At 36.1% G+C, this 23,452-nt stretch overlaps 1 protein-coding gene across 2 annotated transcripts; it reads right to left on the bottom strand.

Moving 5' to 3' along the window:
* Positions 1-667: 667 nt before the first annotated feature.
* pip5k1ab (phosphatidylinositol-4-phosphate 5-kinase, type I, alpha, b) lies at positions 668-21,967 on the bottom strand. Of its 2 annotated transcripts, XM_053494607.1 has the most exons (17): positions 21,888-21,957; positions 16,846-16,874; positions 16,708-16,751; positions 16,319-16,399; positions 15,960-16,090; positions 15,171-15,288; positions 13,805-13,957; positions 13,338-13,637; positions 12,240-12,466; positions 10,372-10,455; positions 10,129-10,177; positions 9,927-10,008; positions 9,625-9,792; positions 9,404-9,512; positions 9,230-9,292; positions 9,065-9,152; positions 668-3,987 (listed from the first exon to the last, which is right to left on the bottom strand). In XM_053494607.1, exons 4-17 carry the CDS (start codon positions 16,376-16,378, stop codon positions 3,985-3,987), a joined length of 1,635 nt encoding a protein of 544 aa, XP_053350582.1. In that variant the 5' UTR covers positions 16,379-16,399; positions 16,708-16,751; positions 16,846-16,874; positions 21,888-21,957; the 3' UTR covers positions 668-3,984. The 2 variants fall into 2 exon arrangements, with proteins under 2 accessions (XP_053350582.1, XP_053350581.1); XM_053494606.1 differs by lacking the exon at positions 16,708-16,751 and having other exon boundaries at positions 21,888-21,967.
* Positions 21,968-23,452: the final 1,485 nt, after the last annotated feature.

Raw genomic sequence — 23,452 nt, 5'->3', positions numbered from 1 at the left:
GGTGGCTATTGCTTAGTGAATAGTTGACTATTTTTAATAGTGCTTACAAGTAAAAAGCTTAATATTTTATTGATTACTAGATGTCTACATGGATAACTTTGTCTGCATGCAATTTATTTTAAAATAAAATACCATACCACGCCATCTGCTGAATTTTGGAATTAACATTTTTATGTGTTACAGTGAAGTGCATTAAATGAAGATGTAAGATTAAACTTGTTAAAGTTGCTTTCAATTGCGCACACATAGGCATGTATTAAAAATGTACTGCACCATCTGTTACATTTTGATATTATATTTTTATATTGTTTTCTATTAGCCCCCGACCCACCCATTATTTTTTTCATATCTTCTAAGTAGACATGACCAACTGATATATAACTTAAAAGTCTGGAGCAATAGGCAACAATATATTTAAAAATACAAATTAACCTCATTTCTGAAAGTTTAAGAACTGATGTTAAACGCAGAGGTTATTTTTTCTTCAGTGCAGAATTGTTTTCGGTCGATTTCCATGGACTCTTGACTTCATATGAGCTCAAAAAATGTGAAAAAAAATTTCAAAATTGAATATAAGGAAAAATATGTATTAATCCAGAGTTTTGGACCACCCTGTATATACACAGCTCTATAAACTCCCTTGAAGAAATCAGGAAACCAAACCATCAATGTTTAAAAAATTTATTAGCCTATTTAAAATCTAAGTGATAATATGAAAAGAAAAACCCACCACCATATGAAATTGGCAGACAAGGCATGTGATTAACATTATGAGGGAATGGGCAGGGGTGTTTTTTTTCCCTTCTTTTTTGCTGCTTATATACAGAACATTTACACATTATACACAAGCTGAGTAAAAATATAGGCAATCTTTCTACTCCTGAAATCACCAGACATTCATGTTTTTACAAAAATTGTGTAATATATAATACCTTAAACACAACAAATACAGTGTACAACATCATCAGACTCCCACTTTGTCCAGAAATACAATTTTATATATATATATATATATATATATATATATATATATATATAAAGGTTTCTCTCTACAGCAATCAAATTGTCTATGGTAGAAAGAATATTAGGTTTATTACAATCATACAAGGTACAAAAATGTTTTCCTAATAAATATAGTTACCAAACCATTAACTGGCAGAAATGTAACAATGCAATAGTTCATATGGTAGTGTCTTCATTGCCAGCATATAATCATGCATGAATTGTGCAAGATTGATGTGTCTGTTGTGCATTAGTCAGTTTCACCAAAAGTCTGTCAGTAAAATCAAAATACTGCAAACAACTTATGGACAGAACATGTAGCTCACAACCCATCATTCATTTAACACAAATTTGAACCACACAGACAAAGGAGTCTACAGGTACCTATTATATGACTAGGTAACCCTGCCTTTATCAGTGAACTGGAGTTCAGGTTTCAAGGAAAGCAATAAAAAACAAGAACAATTTTAAATTATAATAAAGAAGCAGATTGGTTGCACACTGGATAGAACAAATGCAGGTAAAAATACAAAATCATGACAGCATAAAGTGCAAGAATGTTCAAGCACTTGCTCTGTCAACAGGACAAGGCATGATCTTTTTAAAGATTAAAGTTACTCTAATTGGAATACTGGTTATGTGTGGTAAGAAGGTTTTTGTCCATTTTTGCAAGCCCTGTATCTCAGTTTAGATTTTATTCCTCTGACCCACAGAGCGCTTTTACAAAATCTTATTTGGCAATATCAGATTTTCTTCCCCACGTTTGGTGCACCATTGAGCACGACTTCATACGACTTCATATGGCAACTTATTGTATTTGCTTGCAACCACATAGTGGAAGATGAGCTGAAATTCATAAGGACTCAATGGCCGTGCATAAGTATTGGGTTTGCCAAATAATATTCACATTTATTTTTCATGAACTAGGTTTGTCTAGGTGTATGATGCATACTGTGCACCTCTTAATGTAGTTGGAGTGGGCACAATCGGAGATGAAACAATGCAGGAAACATTAGTGAAGACCCATCAGACAAATGCTGGAAAAGGCAGCAATGTCATGTGCATCACAGTCTTAGTGTATTAGAAAGATTGGGACAAAGCAGCAAGCTGGCCACTGTAATTTTCCCCTTAATCAGCTTCGAAGAATACTCAGGAGAACACAAAGTTTGTCCAAGTAACCAAACCAGTACAGCACTCTTATCAATAAAAAAAATAAAAAAATTCCAGCCCTGTTAGTGCACATTTAAACATCCTCATGCACCTTCAGCCAACTAGTCTGTTGTGGCGCAACTCAGCTTTTAAAAGATTTTCAGATAACTTGGTCCCACACTGCACTCATTTAAAATACCCAAAATCCAAAAGCACACAATAAAATACTCCATGGTGCATGGACACTACCTTTAAGCAAAACACCATATATTGTTAAATATATACACCAAGTTTGAGTTGGGTTTTTTGAGTTGAGTTTTTGTTCACGTGGGGGGAGGGGAAGGGAGGAAAAAAACAAAAAACAACTTCGTACACACCTTTCGTGCAAAAAAATAATTCTGGGCACAATTCGGATATAATAAATAAAAGTGTTTCTAGAAACAGGTTTGTTTACATACAATGCAGGGAGAAATAAAGCATAGCACAATAAATGCACAGAGATAAAAAAAAAAAGGTTGATGTTTAACTTGTGTAAATAAATGAGGCAAAGGTACTCTAATGATCACTGTCACATTAAAATATTCACTTGCATAAGTAATGTACCGAATGTATGTAATTTCTGTATCCAGCAGAAATTAGCAAGCTCTTAGAAGAGCGCAGTTAGCAAACAGACAAAGCATGCCAAAAAGTAGAACAAATATAAACATGTTAATTTGTTAGTTTAGAATACATACTGCATCATAAAAGTATATTAGTCTTTATGATAGGTATGCAAACATGAAAATGAATAATATTTATACAAATATATACAAAACTACAGTACATGTCAATGGATTGAAGGCCTCTGGCATTAAAAACAAGCAAGCCTGACTGTCAATTCATGAATCTACATTGCTGATTGGTCCACTTAAAAGAACTGAAACACTTCATGACCAAAGTGGAGAAAAAAAAAAAACAACACCTTAAAAAACCTTGCAAAATCTTATGCATACACAAAATCTAAGCCAAAAATAGGATGGGGTTCGAAAGAAATTAACACATGCCAAAAAAAAAAAAGAAAAAACATTGGCATTGAGACACAGATTTCGAGACTATGAAACAGACCTTTAGTAAAGGGGAAGGTTTTTTTTTTAACTTAATGGTGAACAGTCAAATAAATATCAGGTCGATTTCCATTACAACAGATCAGATTATGTTTTACTGCAAGTGTAAAGATAATCCTACAGCGTTAAACAGCAAATTACACACCTGCTAACACATTACTGCCAATTCAGCTCACAGTGGAGTTCATTCAAAGCTTCTTCATAACAATGGGAATAAAGTAAAAAGCCCTCTTAATACTTCAACTTAAAAAGAGTGTTAACATCTGGTATGAAAACCGATATAATGTGTTCATAAAGTCATCTAACAACTGTTACAAAAACAAGACCGTCAGAAAATAATCTGCATATATATATATATGTATATAGAATAAATAATTCAACAGTCTTCTTCTTTCTTAGTATATGTATGTAGAGCAACAAAACTGTGTTTGAACGGAAAGACAAAAACCTGTGTGTTCATAAAAAACATGCAGTGTGAGACCAAAGGTGACTCTGAAGCTCAGGAAAGCAATTGTGTAGTCAACAGGTGGAGGTATAGCAGCATACCCTGTGCTGAAGATAAAGAAGAGAGTCTATTGATCATACTCTCTTGCCCAAATCTACTAGGGTGTCACTCCAAAGGCTTGGAATTCCTTTTACTCCTTGTTTTAGGGAGAGATGACTTATTCAGTTGATCTCAGGCTCTCATGCATACCTTTTTCACTCTCTTTCCTGCATCATGTTTTCAGGCTTACTGTAAAAGAAAATGAGGTAGAGTTTATCCATCTTTATTTAAGTCAAAGTTCTATAAACAATGCAATTAAGTGTCAGAGGGGGAAGGCTTTTACACGATGATTCATCCACGGAAATGTGTGTATTTGGATTAATTTGCCACACTGCTTTTATGTGCATAAGAATCAGCAACCATAGTAATCAAATCTTCCACAGATCCACAAAAAAATCAACATGGGTTTCCAGAAACAATTTTCCTTCCCGCTGTACCTAATGTGCCAACACCATGTTTATGTCTCACAAGATGCTTCACATTTACAAGACTACGGCTAAATTGTGGCTGAAGAGAAAAATCATACTGATTACTAAAGCTTTGGGCTGAACAACTAATTATCACATTGCTGAAATGCATGTTTCCCCAACGAAAACGTAGTAGGCTGTGATAAATGCCGAAAAGCTTAAAAAAAAAAAAAAAAAAATACTGCAATAACTTTATAACTCCAATATACACAAATCAGCCATAGGATTATCACCATAACTAGGTGGCAACACTGGTCATCAATTTTATACCAGTAAACTGGTGAAAGGATCATTGGGACCCAAGGCTCTTGTAATTACATGTAGGGCTGCAACAACGAATCGATAAAAATCAATTACTAAAATAGTTGGCAACGAATTTCATAATCGATTCGTTGTGTTGCGCGACGCAGAGACATTTAGTTGAGCGCCGAGCGGAGTGAACACCCTTGGTCTTGCGCACTAATGCTAGCAGAGTTCAGCGTCTCAGACAGGGCGGAGCAAAAATATAAATTAAAATACGAGTGAAGGTGGAGGAAAGATACATAGCAGATGCTGCTGGGTCTTAGTGCGTGTCTCCTACTGGTATAATCAACATCCGTGCACGTGTGTACTGTTTACTCTAACACTGTGACCACGTGTGTGCGTAAAACACATTTTATTTTGTGTCTGTATGCACTGAAAAAAGTAAACTGCTGTGTCATTGATACAAAGTAAGTTTACTACATTAATCTGATGGAAAAAAATTAATTTCCTATACGAAACTGATATTTGTACATTGCTTTAAAGCAAACATTTCAGCTCCTGGTTAAACTTAAATTTAATTCGTTCACTCAAAGGACAATTTCTACTTCAAACCAAAAGTTCGCCGTGTCACGTGACCTCATGACGTAGTATTATCGAGGACTGAATCCAGTTCTGCTGGCGGCCATCGTTTTTCAAAGAAAATAACAGGTAAGAAAGCAAACTCATGTCATTTTTATTTTAAATGTATCTCTTCCATGAGCAAATTTATGATTTATGTCAGGAACAACTACTTTGCAGGTTGAGTTTTGCGTCCGTGTTTGCTGGCTAAAAACACCTATACACTATTACTTAGCATTAGCAAACTAACGCGGTTATTTTTGAAAACACAGGAGTTTCTACGTTAAGTCGGCTGTGCCGAATAAAATGAAATTAATTATATTTAACTACCGTTGGTTAACGATGTAAAAATTAATAGGAAAGTGATCTAAACATAGAACGGCCAGTTTGGAGTAAGTGATGTTTGTACTGTACTTATAGTTATGATTAAAACCTTCTGGACTTGCTAACGTGTAAGTAATGTAATATCACTAAAACTATATTCCCTCGTATGAAACGGGGCATTAGCACATGTTCCTGACACACTGGTAACACTTTATGACACATTTTTAACGTTATCAGTATATAATCCCTAATACTGGCAGCAATTTTACACGTGGATTTAACGTTACTACAAGTAAAAGTACAAAAGTCCAGGAGTCGACCGATTAAATTAACCATGTAAATTAAATAAAATGTGAAATAAACCACAAAAACAGTGTGTGTGTGTGTATATATATATATATATATATATATATATATATTCCAATTTGCTTGGTAATAGTAGCATGGATTAATGGGCGGAGCACTGTCCCACTTTGACCAACAAGCTGAGGTTAGCCATTACTATGAAGTTTAAAAGTAAACATGAAATCTTTATTCACTTTTGTGTTTAAAGGTCTGTTAGCTTTTCTGAAAGGGCATTATTTTACCCATACTGCAGACATTGGTAAGTCCCAGAATGCACAAATAAAAACCTTATGTAGATAAATTTTGAAATGGAAATGATACAATAGAATTGCTGTGAATTTATTAAATGTCAGTGTAACCTAAATATCCTAAAATAAACTCTCTCGAAATGACAGAGCACTGAAAATTAGTAGTTGAATTATTTGATAATATCAGAGAATAATTTCAGTTATCCTGCAAAACTGAATTATGTTTATTGGTTTATTGTATTATCAGTAGTGAGCACTTACAAAGCAACAGAATGCAGTTATTTTATAGGTGTGTGTGGGGTGGTGATTCTTTCTATACATACTGTAATTAAGATTTACTAAGAACTTGAGCCAGTCCAATTTTTGTTTTTACTTTTTTTTTTCAGATCAGTAATGAGTTTCTGAGAATTACAACTGCTCCACTTCAAGCAAGATTGCTGGTTTCCTTGGACAAGCAACACTACAAACTCATTGAGATCATCAGAAACAAGGGAGGAATTGTCAGAGAGAAGACCAGAGATATAATCTTCATCTTCAAGTTCTTGATCTGGTATGTACTCACTCAAAAATAACAGAAATTAGCTTGGTGTCAAATGTAATATTGTGACCGGAAGACACAGGGGCTGAGCAAGGCATCCAAATCAGTTTGGCTGTGACGCACTAAATTAAAACAAAACTAGCAGAATAAAACATTTAGTTTAACTTGGTCACAGGTTAGTGAATGCTGTCTGAATACAGGTTTCAATGTTTGCCATGTTCATTTTATTACACTTTAAAAGCCTAACATAATACTATGTTTGTTTTTACACGCCTAGAGGCTGGAGGTGTATGTATGAAGAGAGTATCTCCTGAAATGTCTTATGGTGTATTTAGTGGAAGATGTGGACCAACTGTTTAAAGACTGGTAAGCGTTTTTTCATAAGGCTTTTTAACCTTAGGACTAAAAAAAAATGTTACGAGGTCAGTGGCATTATCAGCTGCAGCACAACCTTTACACAGGGCCATTATTTTTTTTAAATCAAAGTATGTATTTACATTAGTTACATACATGCTCCTTGAACTTGTGGAAAGACTTTACAGAAGAGCTGAAGCTGTTATAGCTGCAAATGTCCAACATCATATCAAACCCTTTGGATTAAGAAGTGGATGTTACTCAAGTTCATATGCATGTGAAGGCAGGTGAGCCAATACTTTTGGCAATATAATGTAATATATAATGTGTGTGTATATGTATGTCTGTTGTTTTGGCCTATTCATTGACAATTAAATTTAACTTGATGCACCATAATCCTAGGTGTTTTTTTGCACTCTTAGGGAGCATTAAGTGATTTTTACATTCATACATCAGACACTGTTTTGCCAAATAGAGCAACTTGTCTAACAAATGTGCTTTCTTTTATTAGGTTGTTCAGAAAGATGAAGCTCAGGCAGAACTTGAGAGGTGCACGATGGCCCCGTTTGTCCTCAGGGAGGAAGAGAACTGTCTTCAGCCACCACAGGAAATCGGGATTGTGACTTAAGTTTCCATCAGTCGCACATGAATGTTCCATGTTTGGCCTTATTTATGCGTTAAACTTGAGCTATCCTGGTGAGCTCAAACACACATTTATGGACCGGCAGAAAATATTTAGGGAACGTATTCTATATTGACATTAAAATATTAAATTTTGGTCACACTATTTGTCAAACAATTGTCAGATTTTCACATGGTTAGCAAATAGGATTATACAGTTTTTAAGCTCAAGTTGATTTTATTTTTGTTTTCTGTCTTTTATTGGAGAAATAATTTAATAGTACAACATGGTATGGTTTCAAGGATGGTAATAAATGTTTTTGGAGGAAAACTTGTTTGCTCATTGTCTTCATTTATAACTGTTACTTCTCTACAACTGCAATTTTTTTAAGTTGTATCTTTTTTATATATTTAAATTATGAATGCCTTAAATCTTTATTTGATGCAACTTAAAAAAGGTCATTTTCTCAAACATTCAAAAAGTGGTTTATATCAAGTTTATAATTTCAGGTTAGATTTAGCAGAATATTTAGATTAAGTAATATAGCCAACTCATTTATTTTGATTTAAAACAACTTAAAAATTTTAGTTTGATTTACCTTCAGAAATTAGTTTACATGAACTTAAAATGTTTTATTTAAATTACATCAATGCTAAAAAATTAGGTGTGACAGATTACTTAAATTTTTTTAAGTTGAGCCAGTGTTATATTTTTTTCAGTGTGCGTTAAAAATCCATTTTCACAAACCTCTCCTACTTGATGGCTGTAACATGCCTAGGGTTTAATATAATAGTAATATCATATTTGATATTATGTAGGGGGCGCAATCCATGGCAGGGGGGCATTTAAGCGCAAAACACCGGAATGAATTATGCTCGTAATCCAAGATTCCACTATATATATTTGGCAGATGTAAAGCATGCATGTCTATGTTTTTTGTGTTAGTCCTTTTTTTTTTTTTATTATTATTACTATAACAGCTCAAGGAGCAACATGTTTGTGCACTTTCTAAAGATATTAGTTATGTTTTAAATAAAGGGTTGGAAAGGAATGACTCAATTTTTGTTTTTCCATCCGATTAATTGAAAAATAATCGACAGGTAAATCGATTATTAAAATAATCGTTAGTTGCAGCCCTAATTACAAATATGTATTTAAAAATACTAAATGTACAATGCATCAGGAATTAGCAAACACATGCCTGGTTCAATTAAAAAAAAAAAAAAAGTTACATTTGTAGAAGCAACTGTAGATGCTAAATAGTAGAGTCTATATATCTATTTATATCTATTGTGATTTGTGCTGACATTTTCTTCCCGTGGCTTTTTCTTGAATAGAATTCACAATACATAGTAGAACATGTTCATGGCATGTAATGCTATTTTGCAACATAACTGTTATTTATAAATTTTTCTATTTGTTAAACACATCCCATCTTGCATCTTACTACAATGATGCTTTTTACGTAAAAGCATTAACAATAGTTGGTAGTCGGCATTAGACTTACAAAACAAATGTTGGTCTCAGGAATGATGTCTCTGAGAGAAATGGCATCTTCATTACCAATCTGCTCATCTGCAACTTCAGCTCCCGAACTAGCAAAAGAAACGAGAAGTTCAGTTATCATGCAATGAATCATAAAGTCATTAACAAAGCATGTGTCCAATGTTACCTGAGATAAGTGTTGCTATCAGGTTCTGTGCTTGCAGATTTGTGCACCTCCACCCCAACTGACCTACAACAATTAGACAATATAACCGTGACCAACTAAAAAACTGAAAGGTTGACATTTTGAAAGTGTGACATTAAATGTCAAGTTACAGCATTAACTGAATGTGTTAAATACCTGGTTGGGGGCACTGAAGGATTAGATACATCAGTGGCATCAAATTCAGTTGAGGTTCCAGGTAGGGGAGGCATGCTCGGGAGCAGGTCAGGTCTGTCTGACTGCATACCTGAAAAAAAATTAAACAAACATATACATATGTATGAATGATAGGTTGTGTCTCAGTCTGATGTTTAAAAAGATCCTCGAGGTCTTCACTTATTATTTATCTGCTTTCTCACCAATTTCAACATCTGTGTCAGGCTGAGTAAAGTGGGAATGATAAACAAGTCGAGAATCAAGGAGCATGTGGCTGCTGGACTGGGCACTCGGGTAAGCAGTGCCCATGGGCAGTCTCCGAGCAACACTCTGAAAACCTGCACGGCTCTTCTTTGATGGTGATGACTTTACTGGGGACAGAATGAAAGCACCAAAACATAAGCGCATACTGCTGAAATTGTTTAACAGTTACAGCATCTTAAAGAGATACACATCTGCCAAAGGAAAGAAAAACTGTTAGTGAATTAAGATGATTGAGACCTACATGTTTTCCTAAATACTGTGTTGCACATAAAGCGCTGGAATCGCTCTGCATAGAAGCTTGGTCGGTGAACAGACACAGTGTCCTGGAAAAAAATAAAATTTAGGGTAGAATAGTTAGGACCATGGCATTTTAAATAGCAAGGTCCTAAAATATTAAATCAAAGTTTAAGGGATACAAATACAGACTGCATTTATTTTCTTACCCCATCATGAACCAGTGCTTTCCAGGAATGCTCTAACTTCTTGATGAATCTAAAAACCCACATTATTATGTGTAACAAAAATGTAAAAGCTTTGTATATTTTACACATCAGTATATGTGTACTTCATATAAGTACACATCTTTACACATTTACTTCTAGTTTCACATTAGCAATGTTTCTATTTTGCAACCCCCGCTGACTCCAACAAATACAATGGTGTTAATTAATTATGTGATGAGTTACCTGTATGACTGCAGAATGTCAATAATTCCAATGTAAACCAGTAGCCGCTCTCCTTTATTGTTTCGAGCTGGGATACCTCCCCACCTAATCAGATGGAATAGATACAAAAGTCAAACACTGAAGTCGAGGAAGCAGGGAATAACGAATACATTACCAAATCTCTCCAGGCAAGTTAAAACTTTAATGTACTGGTCAGTGCCATGTTTTGATTGCCCAGAAGCCTAAGCTAACTAGGCAAAACATTTCAGCTAGAATAACTTAAAAAGCTAGCTAGCTATTTTAGCATATTTACACATACTAACAGCAATGATTATGTATGTATGTGAACTTGCAGGAAGGAAACAACTGTAAAGATTCAATACTCCTGATAATGTTTTTGATGCAACATGCTTATGATTTGGACAAACAGACAGCAAGTCACCAGTTAACATTATGACCTGTGATGCTCTCCTAGTAAAAATAATACTGTGAAGGATAGTAACAAAATTCTAAATACGTTTTCTTTATTTTGCACAAGTCTGTTCTTGGTTGTGAAAAGATGCCTACCATCTGAACATGAGATTTATTAGATGCCTTATTATTCACCATCTTTGGGATTCAGAAATACCCGCTTCTAAGTTACATCAATGCGAGTTGCACAACTGTGAGGTTGCATTTAAACCAGGGCTAATGTTAATGCATGTGATTAATCTAGAAATTTTAATGTGCTACCATTTAACGCAAATTAATCACATGACCAAGTTTGACCCTAATGGCTTCCTTTAATCGCATCATGGTTACCTGGCTGTGTGTAATAATAGCATGTTTCACATAGACAATAGGATGACTGAGGAAACATTACCAGATGTGCCGGATGGCAACTTTCATTATAAAAACTTTGCAGGTTGGATTAAAACCAAAGCTGTGTGCTTGAGCTACCTTGAAGGGGAACTATGGATGGAACTACTAATCGAAAAAAATGTATTTAAGATTTGATAAATGTTTGAGAGATTACAAAACTGCATGGTCGATTTCCTCTAAATAGTTGGTCATGCGTTTCTTTATTTCAACATTTCACATTTAAACATTGTTGCATTTTAAAATTGTGATTAAATCAGTCAATGCCCGTGATTAACTAGATTACATTTTTTAAATCGATTGACACCCCTAATTTAAGTATGTATAACAATGCTAAGTTAAACATCCATAATAATAAACTTTAGGAAGTTATATTTATTTACTTATGTTACCTCTCCATTCGGCGCAAAAAAAAAAAAAAAAAAACAAACAAAAAAAAAAAAAACACATACACTGCACCTGCTTTTCCCAGGGTTAGTAATTTGTCCACCCAACCACGAAATATATCAAGCACAGTAAAGGAATTATGGGGGCAAGATTTTGCTGTTGGTAAGAAAAAAGCTGGGAGGCAAAAAATACGGCAGGAAATAAGAGGGGAAAAAAAGATTGATTGGCACATGCAAAAAATTAATACGCAAGCATGAAGTGTGCTTCCGGGAGATGCACACTAGCTCACTTATTCTAGCTAGTTACCTAAAATACAGAGAATAAAACTATTGCTAATGATTAGTTGCTGTGTGTGAAACTCCACAATGAGAAACTGACTATCAATTGTTAGAGAACAATTTAGTGCTTTTTATGTACAAATAATCATCACACGTGAAACCTCTTACATCATCATACTGACACAGATTTCTAACAGTTTTTTCTTTCGTTCTTACAGATTTTCTCTGTGTGAAAACCTGAACTTAAGAGGCACCTTGAAAAAAAAAAAAAAAAAAAAGAACAGACTGGCAGGACAGAAATATATATGTGAATAAGATGTTAGAGTAAAACAGAGAAAGGTCTGAATGTAAGAATTGGTGACTAACTGGTCTTCGCTGTCCATTGTGCCCTTCCCTCGAGCTTCTCCCTGGATGGACTCCATAGCTGTACTGTAAAGGGCTTTCTGCGCCTGTGGTCTCTTCTGGTCAGGTGTAACCGTCCCATCTACCGGTCTGCTGCTTTCCCTTATGCCAAGGCGCTCACGGTTCGCGTGATCCACATTGTGAATTCCAACCAACAAACTATAGTCCATGATCTTAAAGCTCTGCAACAGCTAAAATACATAAACCACCATGCAATTTATTAACTACCTAGTGAAAACAGACACTTTAAAACATGATTTCCACAGACCGTACTGCAATTATTCTAGGAGAACTTGCATGTATCTGCAAACACACAAATAGTAGCTAATAGGGCTGTAGCTATCGAATAGTTTAGTAATCGAGTACTTTTGCTTAATTAAACAGCAATGTAAAATATATATAAGAGAAACAAAGATTAATTGGTTTTCTTTTTAGAAAAATTAACTTTTATTTTTAAATGCATACAGCATTTTATCTAAAATAAACACTGTCATTATTCACAATACAAGGAATACCTTATACCCTTATCTCACCTATGCGGTTTCCGCAGAGTTCTACAAGGTCCGCCAAAAATGAAACGTTTAAACAACGCTTTAAGGCGGCTAAAACGTTTAATTTTTCGCATGGAAAGATGAAAACGCCATTGCAGCGCCCTAACTCTCTATGAATCATGATAAACCGTACTTCGAATCACCGCGCAAAGTGAGATTAGGGGTATTAAAGTTGACTGATATGAATTAAGTGCATTACAGAGCCATACTTTCTTATTTTCAAGCCTTTTCTCGGATGCAAAAAAAAAAAAAAAAAAAAAAGGATTTCAAATGTCTTTAAGGATCAAAAAAAATAACAACAAATAATTGCGCAAAAACATAACGCAAGCTTTTAAAATTAATTACACGAAGCTTCGAAGCAGAAGATTTTGCCTCGATAATTTTTTGTAATTTAATTACTCGATTTACTAGAGGAATCGTCTCAGGCCTAGTAGCTAATGACAGCAGTATATGGTCTGTGCAGACAAACACAATTCAGTTAAAACTTGCCAATAACAGTGATCATACTCACCAGGCAGTCTCGCTGGATCGTCTTACTGAGAGCATTGTAGTTGTCTGGCTCGAGTTGAATTCCCTCAGGCATGTCCTGGATGAAGTCAAGGTCTTTGTAGGTGGGCACCTTTTTTTCCCTCTCTTTGGGAGAGGCACGCCGCTTGTAAGTGGAGCCTTTTAAGTCATATTTGAGGTGCATTGGTACAGAGCATGGCAGAAGGTTGTTCATCACTACAATGCGTATGTTCTTTCCCCCTGCCTGTACACAGTAGAGTCCATAGAACTTTGGCAGTAATGTCCGTTTGTTCTGGTTTAGGTTCTACCACAACAGAGAAGGGGGACACAAAACAAAATACCATAAGCCAAAATAAGATAGCAAGTTGTGCTGCCTTCATGTATTCTTCTTTACATGAAACAATACATGTAAAACTTGAACACACAGGTTATACAGATGCATTCACATAAATTATTTTAAATATCCATTACCATGAAATATCCTGGCAGTAGTTTTTGTAAGAACTCAGCTTCTTTGTGCTGAACAGTTTTAATAATAAACTCATCATCGCTGGAGACATAGAAGATCGAGCCACTCGCACCAGGATTCGACAGTTCAATCAAAGAATCATTACACAGAGAGTACTGTAGTAACATAAAAAAACGAAACAAATAGAAAATGAACTACAAACGAGCAATATTATTTAACAGGCCAACAATTAAACAATGTTAGAATGGCTGTCTGTGTATGGCGTAATATTCATGCCACAATTCTGAGCACACAGTATTGACATTTTAAGCGCGAGGTAAGGGTAGGTCAGGGGTTAGGACACTGAACCACAGTTTGGAAGGTCCCAGGTTCAAATCCCAGAACCAGCAAGTTTTCCCTGTTGGGCCCTTGAGCAAGGCCCTTGACCCTTAACTGCTCAGATGTAAAATGAGAAAAAAAAAGAAAAAAAAAGTACTAACTCTGGATAAGGGCGTCTGCTAAATGCCCAAATGCAAATGCATTCTATGCGTGTGCAGTGTCTCCTATGCGCACTGAACAGTTCAGTTCTTCGCATGCAGCGACTCCCCTGCACACTCAACGTGTTTTCCATGCATGCACGCAACATCCTTTTGCTGTGCTCACTCAACTCTGCCTGTTTGCTCACCGATTGTTTCTTCTTTATCAGGTGGCACTATCGACTGCATAATGGAAGTGTTGTAAATAAAGGTTTATAAGTAAAGTGACTGAGTAGTCCGATTAGAATTTTAGTCAACATAGTCAAATGATGAGCTACATGGAAAATTTGATAACTAAAAAACCCAGAATGGACAGACAAGACTTGTATATACCAATACTTAATTCAATAAAAAAAGTAATACAATAATATTTGTTCATAATATAAATAAAACTTTATTTACAATGCATCCCATATATATATATATATATATATATATATGAATAAATAATTATATATAACATACTTTTTTAGAATTTTCTCGTGATTCTGTAAAGCTGCTTTGAGACGATGACCATTTTTAAAAGCACTATACAAATAAATATGATTTTGTAGTAAATGAAATAATTTAATTCCGTTATGCGGTCGACAATGCCACCTGATAGGGAAGAAACAGCCGATCAGAAATAGTGTGTGGAAATCTGTGATTGGGTAGCTTTATAAAACTGGACAAAGTTAAGTGAGCGAACAGGTCGAGTCGAGCGCGCACATAATGCGCGGACAACACAGTGAACTGCACATGAACAATGTTTGGTTTGCTTGCAAAATATCAAAACTGTGCACTCAGGACTGTGGCATGAATAGAACACCTTATGTGCGTCGGTGTGTGCAAGTTTGTAGTGATTTTAGCTGACCAGGTAGTCATCGGGTCGAATGCCAAAGAGTTCCCTGAAGTAACGGAAGGCAATTGGTGCGTATGTCTTAAACCGAAAGTCACCATGGTGATGTGCAGGAGTCAGATTACTGCCCTCACTGAGAGAGAGAGAGAGAGAGAGAGAGAGAGGGGGGGGGGTGAGAGGGAAAATGACATATACTATGCACAATACTTTACCAAACCAGCTTTTTTTCTTGATTAGTCTCACTAACAAGTGGTTTTCTTATGGCCATGCAGCTGTTTAGTTCCACTTCGGTAGGTTCTTGTCAGATTGTGCTCTTACTTGCATTATTAAAACAGCTGTGATCACTATTAGTTTAAGCTGATCTTAGATAGTTCATGACATGTTTCCAGCATTTCTTTCATGAAGCTGATGATTCAGCACTATCCTTCCAGGTATATAGGCAAATTCCATTAACTTGTGTATATATATATATATATATATAAACTTATTCTTGAAGCAAAACTGCTGAGATACATTCTTTCCCTTTTAATAAAGATTTTTTTCCTCCTTTCCTGCACCCATTTTGTCTGTCGTGTTCCACATTGCTTCTGTAGTTGGGTGCGTTTTATTTTGGAGGTCGAAGAGAAATGAGATAGTCTGGTCTGCTGAGCTGCGCTGCCTTTTGTTAACGTTGTGCAACAAAACAAATACGTTTTACAGACACCTGTCTCTTAGGGCGCAGATTTTACGTAAATCCTGGTAACCAGAAACAAGAAATACCTTGTTCCACTGACAAAATTATCATGGAGAACAGAAAGTACATACCTAGGGAAGAAGATGCTTTCTACCACATAGAAGTCCTGCATAAGAACATCTCGCTCAGCCTTCTGGCTCAGGCTTCCCACAGTGTGGGTAATACCAAGCTGAATGGCTCCTTTCAGGGCAGAGGAAGTCGTCTAGTGGGAGAAAGGGTGTAAAATTAGGTTCAGCAGCCTTCTTTTTGTAGCATTTCTTGTCCACATCATGTTTTTAAGACTAACCTTCAACCCACCAAGCCAGTAAGATACAGTGATTTATGACTTGCTATGATTAGTGACATGCATTTGATGAACAGCTCTTTTTAGGTTACCTACACTGATCCAAGATGTCATTCTTCCTGGTTTAGACAACAAATATTAACTGACCTTTTTGTAAGTGGTCTCTCCAGTGGGGTCAATCCCTCGATGACCAATAGTCTTCTTCATACTCTGAGATGACCCAGGACCCTGGACATTATGAGACAAAAAAAAAGGCGAGAAAGAGACTGAATGAGAAACATAAGATGTGTAGAGTCCATCAGGAAAGACACTTTCCTCAAAATTTCATAATGGTGATCCTCTCTAATTGGTGATTTATGTAAAGTAAGCTCTTACCCACTACATTGCTAGAAGTCATGAACCACACTTTAAAACTTAAAAACTGTCCTATACACATTGATTTCAAGATCATATCAACATTTGTCAAAAAGTAATTTTCCAACATTTTAATACACCCATTCCACATCCCAATCCATCATATGTCAGATCAGACAAACCTGGAAGAATATGTTGTCAAGTCAGCTTAGAGAGAAATATGTGTCTATGCTATGCAGAAATGGAGAAAGAAAACCTGTAATAGAAAATTGCGTTTCAAAGGAAAATTAATCACAAAAAGCCTATTGTCAAACACTCACCTCTGGGGAAGCTGTTTTTCGACTGGACCCTTCAAAGAGAAGAAAAAAGAGAAAGATTCATTTGTTAGCAAGGGTTTTGTGAAGAAAGCATTTAGGAAACTCTGGATGCACTCATCTTGCTTCCTAGCATACCTTTTACCATAGGCTCATAACAGAAGACGACAGTCATTTAGTTGAAGCTGTTTTCTTTTTAAGGCAGCCTTTATTGACAAAACATTGCAAAGTACCATTTCCATGGAGTGGAACTTAGTTCCTTATCATAGAAGTTTGGAAAATCTGCTGAACAAGTTTATTTAAGATATTAATTATATATTAGTGTTCAACTTAAGCCTGCATTGGAAAAATCTTGATCCATATCTACTGTATATGCAATCTTACTCCTACATGACGGCGCTTCACTTGCTTGCATTTTCATGCATTCAGATCTCGCTCCATTTATGTGTTCACTTATGTACTTGAAATCACCAATTTGCCATGTTGATCACATTTACACAGTGTGAAGCAAAACACTATTAATTCCCCAATCAGGCCAGGATTCGGCAAATGGTGATCACAAAACTCAATCATTTTACATCTTGAATCCTCATTTACGGTATTCCGATGTGTACTCATTGTGCACTCAATATCACAAAGCTCACTTGCTCAATTGTAGTCAATCAGAGGCTAGAGCAAGTACAGTACAACAGCCAATCAGAAACTGGAAGCTCAGATAAATTCTGACAACACGTTTCTAATTGGCCTCTTTTAGACGCTCTGTGTCCCTCAATGAGCAGTTATGTTTTCTTCTGTACTTGCATTTAGCAGCTAGTATATACACATCTTTGCATACATTATGTATGTTATTATTTTGGTCAGCACAAACAAAAAAATTATATATATATCACCACGTGAAGAGAGAGACGTGTACAGGTTTAAATGAATAATATTCTATTGTAGCTGTTCACAGAGACTCATGCAGAGCGAAAGTTACAGAGAAGTATACTAGAAGCATGTTAATACTATGCAAAAAAAAAAAAAAAAACTTAAACTCTATAGTGTTAGATACGTATTTCAAACTACCTAAAAACCGCATGACATTAACCTCAAACTGACAAAATATAAATTTATAAAAATTAATGCTTGCAATGAAATACTGTAGTTGGCTGTTTGTCCAAAAAACCAAGGTGTTATTTTTATTAATTATTAACATTTTATTTATGTTCAGTGGCTAAGATTATTAATTTGAGGGGTCTTTTTTGTTTTTTTTAAATGAGCGACAGAATTGGGATTGTAAAAACTCATGATTAACATTTTAGCAAGAATCAAGCAGTCCCATTTCCTCTAATGCTTGATCGGATTGAGAACTGGGGAATTTGGAGGCCAGATCAACTCTGGAAATCTTTTTCCGCTAATGCACACAGAGATGAGCCATGGGTGTTTGTAATCCTCTCACCAGTTTTCTGGTTTATATTTGATAAACAATGTGACTTAATTTACAGTGGAGTAGTGGCAGTGGCTAATTAGTCTATGGTCATAATAAAAAGAAATATATCTTTTTTTTTTTTATGTACCAGAACCATACCAAACTGGGACTTCAAAATCAAGGAACATACTGAACTGTGACGTTTAAATACCTTTTCACTCCTTGTGAAAATTTAACAGTATATAAAGAAGTAATGCATGTGCTATAAGGGAACAGGCAACATTGATACCATGGAAAAAGAGACATGCAAAAAAAAAATGTTTTAAGTGCTAAATTTACCCACACACATACAAATTTAAGCATGTTACTTACAAAGTAACCGGGGACAGTTAAATCACAACAGAACTTTTAAGAAATGGTTAGTAGGTTCACTTGCAAAGAACAACAGACTTTAAAAGCTTTTTAAGCTTGTAAATTAAAAGCATCTAATCTTATGCACAAATTGCCACCATGTCTTCAGGTTTTTATTTCAGCCAATGAAAAGTGAAATGGTTAGAATCATTCTTTTTATGGCCGGAACAAAAACCTCTAGTCACACCAGCCCTATGCGAATAAGCCTGGAAGTCTATACGAAAATAAAAAGGGGATTTAGACCTTTATTACAGCCAGACACTAAACTATAATCATCGCCCCTGTGAAACATACTTGTTTAGATAACGTAGAATTTAACTCAACCTGCTTTGCATCCCTGCAAACACCTTGCAATGTTCTAATTTTTCAAATAAAAATCACCATTCATTATGAGATATGAATTTGTCTTTGAGATAACAGACAAGAGAATACAAATACACTTTTCATACAGAATGATATATGAACCTACACACATTTTGCTCTGGTTGGATGTAATTACGCCTCATATACACAGGGGCAGATCATTAAATTGTGGTATAAAGGAGTAATCATGTGTCAGACAGACACATCAAAACAGCATATAATCTGTCAAAAATAATATCTACTTGTTATTAAATGAGCTTATATATGTTTTTAACTTATTAACTGGCTATAATTATAGTAGAACCAAAAACAACTTAATGTGGTGCATTGCAATAACAATCACCAAAATAAGAGATAATAAAAGATTGCGTTATAAGAGAAACTCCTGCAAAGATAAACTAACAAAAAATATATATAAATAAGTAAAAATGTTAACATGTTATTAATAAACAAGCTATTATAGCCTCATAACTTAAACATGACTTTTGATTATTTATTTTTGAATATTGATTATTTGACAGGCAAAAACTAAATGTTGGCACAGCACAACCATGCATGTACTTCTCTGAGAGGCCAGCATCCTCCAAAAAGGAGTCCTTAAGTCTGTAGGGGGAAAGACACTGAACTGTTGATATTTTGCTTTATGATTTGTCATTGTAGACAATCAGCAAGTGAGAGGGGAAAAAAGCTTCAGCAAGGGCCTGATTGGCAAAGTTCAGGGAAAAGTTATACAGCAACTCATAACTGCTCACGGAGTACAGAAGAAAAAAACCCTAGCAAAAAAACAAACATCACCATACAGTGTTAGATTAATCATCTCTCTTCACCTCTCCCTATCTTTTGTACCTACTAGCTCCATATCCTCATTTATTACATTCATATACCTTCTCTTTGCCTCCAGCCTGACAGTTCCATGTCCAAGATTCTCCTACCAATAACTCATTCTCCCTCGTCTGAACATGTCCAAACCATCTTAATCTAGCCTTTCTAACTTTGTCCCCCAAAATTTAGACAGAGCTGTTCCTCTGATGGACTCGTTCCTTATCTTATCCAACCATGTCAATCCCAAAGAAAACCTCAACATTTTCAGCTCAGACTCCTGTCTCTAAACTATACAACATGGCCGGTCTCACCACGGTCTTGTACTTCTTCCCATTGATTCTCGCTGCTATTTTTCTATTACACAGAACTCCAGACACGTTCCTCAGTTATTCTAACCTGCCTGCAATCACTTCATTACCTCTTTCCCACCCTCTCAATTACCCTGGACTGTTGACCCAAAGGAGTTAAACTGTACTTTCTTTACACTGTATTCTTACTGTTTCCCTTCCATGCTACAGTAACCATGGTACTTACTGTTGTTTAGCATGGTTGTTAAGAATTAATATACATGTGACAAGTTCTGACAAATCAGAATGTGGTATTTTGTTAGTTTTTTTTTTATGCCATGGTAAAATAATTAATGTTTTACTTCGTTATAACCAAGAAAGCTTGAAATTGAGGGCAAAAAAAGTTATTTTGATTGCAGACACGAGCGCATTTGCCACATTTGGTCAAGAGAGGAAGAATTTTGATAGAATGTTTGTAGGTTATGGTAGAATTGGATGGCTGTTGGACAATCTTACTGGCAAACATCCCAGATTACAGATGTAGATCTTTACCTAGAGCCAATGTCTAATCAGTTGTTACAAAAAAATGTTTTTAGAAAAACAAAGGAATACCAGTCTTATCAAGGCAATCAAAACAAAAAACTTCATAACATTTATGGTAAAGCTGTGTTAATTTAAACAATATAAACACAGCAGAAGAACACTAATCTTTGGGCATGACATGATACACTAACCAAGCAAGCAGATCCAGTACTAAGCTAAATCAGAGACAACAAGTCAGCATGAATAGGTGGAGACAGAGGGCTAAAAATACAGACAACACAGTGACCATGGCTGAAGCTATGCAAACAAACGTGCATGAATAAGAATACGAAACACGACTCAAGTACAAAAAGTAACTGGATATGACTCGATAGTTGAAGTGAGATACACAACACCGGGACATAATGGAAAGCTAACGTTACAACAAAACAGGCCACAACAAAGCTAGCTAGAATACAAACACAATAGGGTTGTGTACTGGCTATTGCAACTATATATGGGAACTATAACGTTATACGTAGTTTCTTTGCTTTGAAGCGAGTGTTAAAATGTCGTAAATAAAGATGTCCAAGTAAGCATTATACGTTATTTAGCTAGCCATGTTAACGTTACTTAAAGCACCAATTAGCTAGCTAGCCAGCAGTCGTACCCGATGAGATCTGTTCTGCCTACCCGCTGAACTTTCTCCCACAACATCTGGGCTTGAGTTAAAAGCAGGAAAATAATGAAGACAAGAAGCCAAACTGCCCTATTTTTCATGTGGCTTTCCAGTGCATGTACAATAGCTAACGTTAGACCTCCTGGATTAGCTAAACTGTGGGTCTGCTCTGAGCACAGCTTGCTTTACCTTACACATGGCTCCAACGCCTTATCGCCAGCTAAATACCTGGCTTTATACCGTAAACAGATTTACTCAACTTGCACTGTTAAAGCGTTTAAACAGTAACCAAGGACTGGTAATTAATAAATAAATAAATAAATAAATAAATAAAAGCGCTAGCTAACAAAGCTAGGTTAGTCTAGCGTGTACATTTCACTCGGTACTTCCAAACACTCGAAGCTTGTAGCTGTTATCCTAGACGCAGGGACGTTATATAAAGTAGCTCTTGAAATTAAAACCAAGAAATAACAAAATGGTATCTCTTTAATAGTATCTATAAAAGAGAACTCTGTTTCCGCAGTTATAAGGAGACCTTTAATTAAAATGAACTTACCTGGGGGGGCAGTGAAGCCCGGGTCTTCGGGACCGGCGGTCGCCATTTTCATGTGACTCGGGCAACGGCCTCCAATTCCACTCGAGGATCTTGCTCGCGCTCCCTGTTTGTGACGCCATTGTCAATAGGCGGGACCGCTTGTTTTGGCCACGCCCTTCTACTGAAAGTTAACCCTTTCCACCAAAGGTGTGGAAGTATCGTTTAGACATGGCCTGCTAGATTGTCCATAGTTGGTTTAATACATACACATATTACCATTGCACTGCATCGTCTTATTACTGTCTCTTTCTTCGACCAGCAGAATAATACATTTTGGGTGGAAATTGCCATTCAGTGTAGTCGACAAGGAAATATATGCAAAATTTCGATAATGTTATTCAACAAAAATTAACATTTAACATTAACATTAATTTATTAATTCATTCATGTTATATACTGCTTATCTTGTGGACAGGGTCACAGGGGCATGAGACTTTAGGGCATGAGGTGGGGTACACCCTGGACAGGGTGCCAATCCAGCGCAGGGCACACAAACTACGGGCTTTTTGGGAATGACAATTAACGGAGGAAAAAAACGAAAGCAGTGTCGGTCCAAAGCCAGCATAAAATGGGAGGGTTGCTTTAAGAAGGGCATCCGGCTTAAAACCCCCGCTAGGTTGTTGTGCGGATCGGATGGTACGCTGTGGCGACTCCTTGATGGGACCAGCTGAAAGACTAACAATAATGGAGTAAACTTGAGTACCCCCACCAAGCATGGGGAGAACATGCAAGCTCCACGCACAAAAGAACTCAGGGCTAGGTGGGAATCAAACCCTCAACCTTGAAGGTGCAAGGCCACAGTGCTAAAAAACTACACTACCATGCTTCTCCCAAAGTTACCAAGCTTTGTTAAAGACTCCATCCCAAAGTCCAATTGCAGAAGCAAAATGACTGAAAGTGAATTGTAGAAACTATTTGGTCAAGAACTGAAAAACATTAAAAACTGAAAGGACAGTGGTGAACCATTATCTTAGAAAAACATCCTGAATAATTTTGATCAGAGATCACTTAAACGCTTAGTGTAATCAAATTGTAAGAAAAGTAGAGCTCACAGCTATGTTTAATAGTGAAAGAGCAGTTCCATGTGCACAATGCAAAGAGAACTCAAGGGATTGGGACTAAACAGCTGTGTAACCTAAAGAAGAATTGTGAGCCTATTTGAAAAAAAAAAGTTTCAATTTGCTAGGAAGCTTAAATGGACTGTGGAACATTGGGAAAAGGTCATGTGTTCTGATGAGTTCAGATTTACTCTGTTCCAGAGTAGGAAGTTGATCGTGATGTATCCATCATGCCCACTGCCTATAAGTGTGTGGCAGCAGTGTTATGATCTGGCTTCCATCGGTCAGGTCTAGATTGATGTCCTCCCAAAAATTAGGTCAGCTGATGGCCTGAATATACTGAATAACCACATTGTTCTATCAATGCATTTTTCTTTCTTGATGGCATGGGCATATTCCAAGATGACAATGCCAGGACTCATTGGGCTTAAAGTGTGAAAGAGTGGTTCATGGAGCGTGAGACATCAT

The sequence above is a fragment of the Clarias gariepinus genome, chromosome 4 (assembly GCF_024256425.1).
Source record: "Clarias gariepinus isolate MV-2021 ecotype Netherlands chromosome 4, CGAR_prim_01v2, whole genome shotgun sequence".
Classification (NCBI taxonomy): domain Eukaryota; kingdom Metazoa; phylum Chordata; class Actinopteri; order Siluriformes; family Clariidae; genus Clarias; species Clarias gariepinus.
This window is presented reverse-complemented; position numbering and strand designations above follow the sequence as displayed.

Excerpts from the sequence above, each read along its gene's own strand:
- pip5k1ab (XM_053494606.1), bottom strand. The coding sequence starts at position 21,939 with ATGAAAATGGCGACCGCCGGTCCCGAAGACCCGGGCTTCACTGCCCCC. Across the intron at positions 16,091-16,318 it reads GAGAGACCACTTACAAAAAG|ACGACTTCCTCTGCCCTGAA; the intron begins GTCAGTTAATAT and ends TTCTCCCACTAG. Across the intron at positions 13,958-15,170 it reads TTCGACCCGATGACTACCTG|TACTCTCTGTGTAATGATTC; the intron begins GTCAGCTAAAAT and ends ATGTTACTACAG.